The sequence below is a fragment of the Apteryx rowi genome, unplaced genomic scaffold (genome assembly GCF_003343035.1).
Source record: "Apteryx rowi isolate R43461 unplaced genomic scaffold, aptRow1 scaffold_283, whole genome shotgun sequence".
Lineage (NCBI taxonomy): Eukaryota > Metazoa > Chordata > Aves > Apterygiformes > Apterygidae > Apteryx > Apteryx rowi.
Window position 1 is genome coordinate 1,161,656 of NW_020449230.1, and position 7,441 is coordinate 1,169,096.

Sequence of the window (7,441 nt, forward strand, 5' to 3'; positions counted from 1 at the left end):
CCCTGCTCTGTGGGGGGAGTCTCGGGCTGATCGTGATTCCCGGGCAGGGCAGGAGGTGGTTGGGGGAGCAGGGGGTCCCTGGCCTGGGGCTCCTGGCAGCATCTGGGGGGGCTGCTTGGAGCAAGGGGAGATGGGGGAGTCTGGAAGGGGGGTTGTGGCTGGGCTGGCTGGGCCTGGGGATCCGTACAACTGGGGGAAGAATGCGCAAAGGGTTGGGGATTTGGGGGTGTGGGGAGGGCAAGCCAGGGTTGTGGGAAGGGCAGGGACCAAGGGCTCGGAGACAGGCAGACAGACACTGGTGCCTGGACTCCAGCTGGGGATAAATTTTGGGCTGTTTGCCCCTTCATACCATGCCTGGTTAGTAGGGGCAGGCTGGCTCCTGCTCTGTGTGTGGGGAGCCTCGAGCTGATCCCAGGGACTGAAATGGCAAGTGGGAGCCTCTCTGCTGCAGTTCTCACTCCTTTGGGTACATCAGCGCCCARCACACACACGTCTCTGCTCTGTTCCTGTAGAAATACTACCCGCCGGACTTTGATCCTGCTAAGATCCCAAAGCTCAAACTCCCGAAGGACCGGCAGTATGTGGTGCGGCTCATGGCTCCCTTCAACATGCGGTAAGAGGGACTGTGCTGATAGGAAGAAAGCAGCTGTAGAAGAGGGGAGTTTGCTTGGGGATCTTTCAGCTTCCATACGGAGCAGAGGAGCTGCTGCCAGCTGCCACTGGAGGTGGCGTGGTTCACAAGAAAAGGGAGGAGGGAGAGGGAAGAGATGCTGGGGTGATCTGGGGATTCTTTGAAGAGTAGGTGCTGAATTTACAAAGGAAAAAAATAACTATTGCTCAGAACCTAGGCTGGCACGGCCTGAAAATCACTTGGACTTTTCTTGGTCTTTTTGTTCTCTTCTTTTCATGTGTTGTGGACATCTCTTTCTTTTTTTTGTTTAGATGCAAGACGTGTGGTGAATACATCTATAAGGGGAAGAAGTTCAATGCCCGTAAGGAGACTGTTCAGAATGAGGTGTACTTGGGACTTCCCATCTTCCGCTTCTACATCAAGTGCACACGTTGCTTGGCAGAGATCACTTTCAAGGTGAAGTTTTTTTGGGTGGTTCTGTATTTTCTGGGCTCTTGGTTTCTGGGCAGGCTGCGTGGTCTGTGGGCTGGGCCCTAGAAATGAGGGATAGCTAACTCCACGGGGAGGGGATGTCCCAGCAAAGACAGAATCAGAGCGTGTGCTATTTGATGTCTTTTCCCTTTTCATAGCAGTTTGTAGCCCTGAAATGTCTCGCCYATCACACAGGCAGGGCACAGTAGCAAATCATCTGCAGGAGAGCACAGGAGTGTGGGTGATTGCCTGCCTGTGATACAAATGAAACAACACAGAGGGATCAGGAAAACATTCGCGTGTGGCTCTGGAAGTAGCACTTGGATGTTTGTAGGCAGCAGAATGCCTGGAGCAGGATTCCCCCAGTACAATGATTTTGCTTCTTCCGTAGACAGATCCCGAGAACACGGACTACACCATGGAGCACGGGGCCACTCGCAACTTCCAAGCTGAGAAGCTCTTGGAGGAAGAAGAGAAGAGAATGCAGAAGGAGAGGGAAGATGAAGAGCTAAACAATCCTATGAAGGTACTGGAACATGCCCTTCTCTGCAGAACACAAACCTCCTGCCTGCTCCAGCTGGCTTTCCCTCTCAGAGCAGGTGACTTTTTGTAGCTGTTGGCTTAGTTCTTCAGGCTCCTGAGGTATTGCTGTGCTCCAGAGCAGCCCTTGGAGCCAATACAGACAGACAGGAGCCAATTCTCTGCTCCTAGGAGGTTTTCTCCCGTGCTGGAACTTGTGACAGGTTGCAGTTTACCCCTATCATGCACACTAAGGCATGAAAATGAGGCTGATGACCTTCTTGGTGCTTTCTGCACTGTACTTGGTGTAGAGGCTGTGTCAGACCTTGCTGGTGGGCCCTGCCACCTCACGTAAGCTTGGCTTCCTCCTCCTCTTCCTCACCCAGGTCCTGGAGAACCGAACCAAGGACTCCAAACTGGAGATGGAGGTTCTGGAGAACCTACAGGAGCTGAAGGAGCTCAACCAGCGCCAGGCGAATGTGGACTTCGAGGCCATGCTGCAGCAGTACAAGGAGTACGAGGAGGAGCAGAAGCGCAAGGAGCAAGAGGAGGACGAGCAAGAGATGAAGTGAGTGGGCTGGAAGTGTTCCTGGGTGTGTGAAACCAGCTGAGCTGGCCCTGGCCAGGCAGGGCTGCGTCTTGCCCTCTCCTCAGCTCCTCGAGGGCCCCGAAGTGAGAGCTAAGGGAGATGCTGCTTGAGGGGCCTGAGTTCGTAGGAGCTGGATTGGTGGGATGTTGTCCTGACTGGGCTGTGAGGAGATTGGGGGCAGTTTGTCGTGGATAAGTGTTTGAGGAGGGGAGAGAAATGCGTTTGATGGAGGTGGTGGGGTTTAAGCATCTCCCTGGTGGGGAGATCAGGGCTGCTGCAGGGGCCTGACTCCCCTTGAGGAGCCTCTTCATGAGGAGAGATCTCAGTGCTGTCAACCTTCAGGCACTCATTCTAAAAAGGTGTCTTCTTAAAAAGCGCCTGAGAAGCTGGATCCTGCCTGAGCTGCTGAATTCCAGCTCCCCTTACAACGAAGAGCGAGGCACCGAGCCCAGCCGGCGCCACTGCTCGCGTGGTGGCGTGGAGCTGGCTCTAACCCTCTGCGCGGGGCCTCTCTCCTTGCAGAGCTATGCTGGAGCAGGCCCAGAACCGGCGGCTGCTGGTCGACTCCGACTCTGACGAAGAGCCTGCTAAAGTCCACGCAAAGCCAGTGGCAAAAGTTAAACCTACAGACATCCTTCAGGAGGTGAGGGCGGGGGCAGAGCCTTTTCCACCTGCCACACCTTCTCCCCCAACCCAAAACTGCTGTCTCGAGTGGCTCTGCGTTGTCCCTTCTGTCCCTGCTCTKTGCAGAGGCTGGAGTCCTAATGCCGGTCACGCATGAGCAGCTTACAAAGCTCRTATCCCCGTGTGCTGAGTTGAAAGGAGACAGGGATCAGCTGGTGATTTTAGTCTGTATCYGCTGAAAAAGGAGATGGTCTTGGCTGAGAGGGAGCTGCCCCCTGCCCTTGCTGGGGACATGGCTCCCTTTCCCTTGCGTTTCGGAAAGCACGGGCTCGCCARTGCTTTGGTCATCCCTCAGACGTGATTCTACCACTCTGGAAAATTAGCAGCAGTGAAGCGAGTGCCTGGGACAGCCTCTCCTTCACTTCTGTTCTGCTCCATGTTGGAGACGGGCAGGACAAAAGAGCTTTCAGTGCTCGGCTTCCAGGGGAGGGATTAACCCTACAGACAGGCCCCCTAGCACTGTTGTTTTTTGATGTCGATCTGTGTCTGCTGGGACCTCTGTCTATTCGAACGAATCAAAGCTGCCTTGTTTCTAAGCTGGGCTGGGGTTAATCTGAGCAATGTTCCCTGGCCCAGCACTAATCTGCAGCCCTGGAGAGTTTGGTTTCAGTGACGGGACCACCTGCAGGCAYGCAGTCCTGGCTGCACAGCCCTGTCACATGCATCAGGCTCATCATCATCCCGGAGCCGTCCTGTGGCTGTGCTAGCTTAGATTTAACTGTCACAGGCAATGGGACATCATCTCCAAGGGCTGTTTTGCAGCTATTTAGATCCATACCAGCTATCCCCGTTGTTTGTCTAACTTGTGCTGGTCGCTCTGGGGGAGGATGCATCCCTTGGCTGCTCCAGGAGGTTCTCCCCGTGTCTCTCGCTCTTTGTGCTGCTGTTTTCAGCGGTCCTCCTTTTCCCCCATCCCCCTAACGCCCCTGTTCCCCTCCACAGGATCCCCAACCCCAGGCTAAGAAGTTGAAGACTGAAAGCTGGGAACGGAGCGTGGGCACGTTGAACAGCAAGGCCCAGCTAGCTGGGCTGGTCACAGTGAGGAAGCCGAAGCCGGGTGCCACCCTGGCTAACGGGACGGAGAAGCAAGGCGCCACAGCCAGCGCTGGTAACTGCCGACATGGGGATCGGGTTGGCTTGTCTGAGCTGAGTGACTGGGGAGGGATCTGGCGGCACCAAAGCGGCGTTTAGCTCTGCATTGTCTTCAGAGCCTGCACACTCTCAGGTCGAGCCTTTGTTGTGGGACAGATGTGACCGTGGCGGTGTAAGAAGGGGGGTTGTCCTCGTTTCCAGGAGACGACGTAGCACCTGATGTACTGAAGAGAGAAGAGGTTCCTTCCTGGCCTTTGGCAGGAAGCCAGGACTTTAGAGACACTGGCAGGGTCATAAGCTTCAAAACAGCTTCTTAGTGCTCAGATATAATTCTGGGAACCATCACAACAGTGAGATATGATTGTAACAGCAAGAAAGTTGCTTTGGTTTGGGGCCCTCTTGTAAAACCTACCAAATTTGGGAATTCAGTACCTCCAAAGAAGTGAAAACAAGCAGAAGGGCTTTCTCACACCTCATAGTTCACCGCCCTAGGAAGGCAGAGGACCTGTGGGTTTGAGGAGGGATCTGGTCAGTTTATCAGCTGGGCTGATCCAGTCGTTGGCTTAGGAAGCCCCTCTGTCCTGAGGGGATCCCTGGGGAAGGACAGCTCTGCATTTGCCCCCTTTCTTCCTATGCTTTCTGCAACCACCTGCTCCTGGCTGCTGTCAAGGTCTGCTCAGCCCAGATTGTGCTGGAGGAACTGCCTGTCCTTCAAGGACTCGGCTCGGAGCTGGCACGGGGCGCTCTGCCCGTGACGCTGCTGCACGCTTGCAGCTGGCAGCTTGCATAGCCAAAGCCGAGAGCTGGCTTCTCTCTTGCTCTCCGGCGGCTGAAATCTCCCTGGTGGCGCGGTGGGGAGAAGAGCAGCTGAGCACGCTCCTCTCCCAACGCCGCTCGTTTGGGGAGAGGGTTTTGCAGACCTTGGGCCAACCTTGCTGCTTCCTGCCTGTTGCCACGAGGCAGAGGCAGGAGGCTGCAGCTGAGGAGGTGCGAGAGGGAGGAGGAGGAGGGGATGCGGGGTCTCCTTGTCTGCCCAGTTTAACCTTGTCATCCTCATTGAGATTCAGGCCAGGGGACAAGGCACCGCTTGGGCTCCCGCTCGCAGTGCCTCGGCTCCAGCCGCGCGCAGCTGCCTGCGGCTAGCAGAGCAAGGCAGGCTCGCGCTTCCGTGCAAGCGGTTGCGCTGAGCCCCTKGGGTTTGCCGGCAGCAGGGAGGGCTGTACCTGACAGTGTCTGCTCTCTGCTTGGCTTCCAGGCTCGTTTCCCACAGCAACGGGGACCACGTCCTCCCTCGGCTTGTTGGGGGCGTATTCGGACAGCGAGGACAGCATGAGTGACTGACGTGCGACCGAGCCGTGGCCGAGAGCGGGGATTGCGGGCTGTTCCTCCCCTCCCTCTTCACAGCAGCCCAGCGCAGAGCTGGCATCGCTGCGTTCAGGCCCCAGCRGGGTTTCCAGGCCGCCTGCCCGCAGCCTGGCCATCTGGAGTCCCAGCGTCTTCATGCATCTCCCCATCCTCCGAGGAGAACGCTGCGCCTGGGACAGCGCCGCCCTCGCCCAAGCTCTGCCTTGCCAGACCCCGGCAGCTGTCACCAGTTAACAGYACCAGCGAGCCGAGCCCAGGGTGAACCGGATAAACGGCTTCCTCTTACGAGGATATCGGTGCTTGGTTGCAGCAAGTGAAAAGCCCCGGTGCTGTCCCAGGCTGTCCGGGGCCAGACCCAGCTTCCAGGCAGCTCCAGGGAGCATGATGTGTCCCAGCCCTGCTCCCGGAACATATTTGGGAGTCCCAGGGCCTGCCTGGACAGTGCGGTTTCAGTTTTGCAGGTCCCCACTGTCCTCTCCCCAGCTCTGGCTCTCCCTGTGCAAGGGTGTGCGACTCACCAACCCTCCAGCTGCAGTAAAGGGACCCCAGGGCCTTTCTCCYCTCCCGCCTTGTGTCCTGGGGAGCAGGGGGAAGGCAGGAGCTCAGCACCCCTCTTTTGCCAGTGAAGTTCCCCCCTCTGCTTCTCCAGCCCTGGGTGTCTCCTGCTCCTCCCGTCACATGGGGCTCAGTTCCCCCCGTTGCCTCCTTTGTGGGGTGAGCCTGAATCCCCTGTTTTTCTGTTGGACGAGATGCCAAATGCTGCAGCATTTATCCCGGCTTGTCCCCTGCCGGAGCTACTGCTGCCCTGGGCTCACGTCCTCGCACCAGCTGGGTGAGGACACCTGCCCTGTGTGTTCAGGTCTGGTCTTCATGGGGGAGGAGAGAGGAGCTGGGGGGTCCAGCCAAAGTCTGGGGACCCCTCACGCAGGGCTGAGGATGTCCCAGCTGGGCTGACACCAGCCTCCTGCAGCCCAGCTGCTCCCAGCAGCTCCGTGCTAAACCTGTCTCTGCTCCTGGTGTTCAGGGAGCAAYTGGGTTTCCTCTGCTCACAGCCAGGTAATAAAGTGGATGTGTCAGAGCCTGTCGCTTCTTCATCTGCTTCTCTTCAGTGAAGTGGCTGTTTGTCCCCAAGGTGGGGGGAGATGCTGGGAGTTTGTCCTACCCTTGCGTGTGTCGGGGCAGGGGGAGCCCCGAGGACTGGAGAGCGGGATCCGCACACCCCTGCCTCGGCAGGACCGGCCCGGGGAGGGGGAGCACACGGCGTCTGTCTGCCCCAGCCGGGGCTCAACCTGGGGCTCTTCTTCYTCTTGTCCTACCCCGTGTCTGCTAATCTCCTCTCCGTCCCTGGGCTCCTTGTCAAGACACCTGCCCCTAATTAACAAGCCCTGATTAACCCGCACTTAGATSCTGGCACGTGGTGCTGTGCTGGGGGTTGCTGGGCTGGGGGCTGCCGGGGGGCTGGGGCAGCCGGCATTTACGGGAGCAGGCGATAAAAGGCGTCTTTCCCCCCCGATCCTGCCGCACCGGTGGCGATTAGCATTCCTCGCACGTGCCTTTTAATTAGCTTCTTCAAATATTAATGGTGGAGATTGGGCTCTGGCCCTGGGATTTGCGTGTGACGAGATGTGTCAACAGCAGTTCTGCGAGACCGGCGGAGTGTGTCCTTGCTCCCGCGCGCCCCTGGACACGCGTGTGTCCCCCCCCGCTGCGCCCTGGCGGCCACGCGTGTCCCSCTGAGGGCACCCCGGCTCCCTCCGGAGCCCGACCGTGGGCCTGGGACAGAGACCTTTGTTCTGGGAAGGGACAATAAGAGGCTGAGCCGGGACCGGGGACCCCCCAACCCCCCCCCCCACTGGGCTCCTGCACCCCAAATCCGGGGGGGCAGAGAGGGGAGGCAGAGCCTCCTGCCCCCAAGAAGCTGCTCCCCCCAGGCTGGGGGGTGCAGGGGGCCCTGGTGCTGCTAAAGGTCCCCAAAACCTTCCCGGAGCTGGTGGGGGACAAGGCTGCAGTGGCCGGGACCCCCCTGGGGCTCGGCCCCCCCCCCCAGCCTTTTCCCAGGAGTTTTCCACATTTTACAGGAATCCCCTCCA

General features: G+C 58.3%; 2 protein-coding genes across 2 annotated transcripts in view; both read left to right on the plus strand.

Moving 5' to 3' along the window:
* The first annotated feature begins 130 nt into the window (after window positions 1–130).
* Window positions 131–6,445, plus strand: YJU2 (YJU2 splicing factor homolog). The gene is made up of 8 exons (XM_026068956.1): window positions 131–211; window positions 513–613; window positions 943–1,087; window positions 1,494–1,628; window positions 2,008–2,189; window positions 2,733–2,853; window positions 3,837–4,002; window positions 5,242–6,445. The coding sequence occupies exons 1-8, from the start codon at window positions 131–133 to the stop codon at window positions 5,325–5,327; spliced, it is 1,017 nt and encodes a 338-aa protein (XP_025924741.1). The 3' UTR covers window positions 5,328–6,445.
* SHD (Src homology 2 domain containing transforming protein D) overlaps window positions 6,101–7,441 on the plus strand; it is a 4,777-nt gene continuing 3,436 nt past the window's right edge. The window contains exon 1 of the mRNA XM_026068957.1: window positions 6,101–6,183. Within this exon, the coding sequence (XP_025924742.1) occupies window positions 6,101–6,183 (83 nt within the window). The remainder of the gene's footprint in view (window positions 6,184–7,441) is intronic.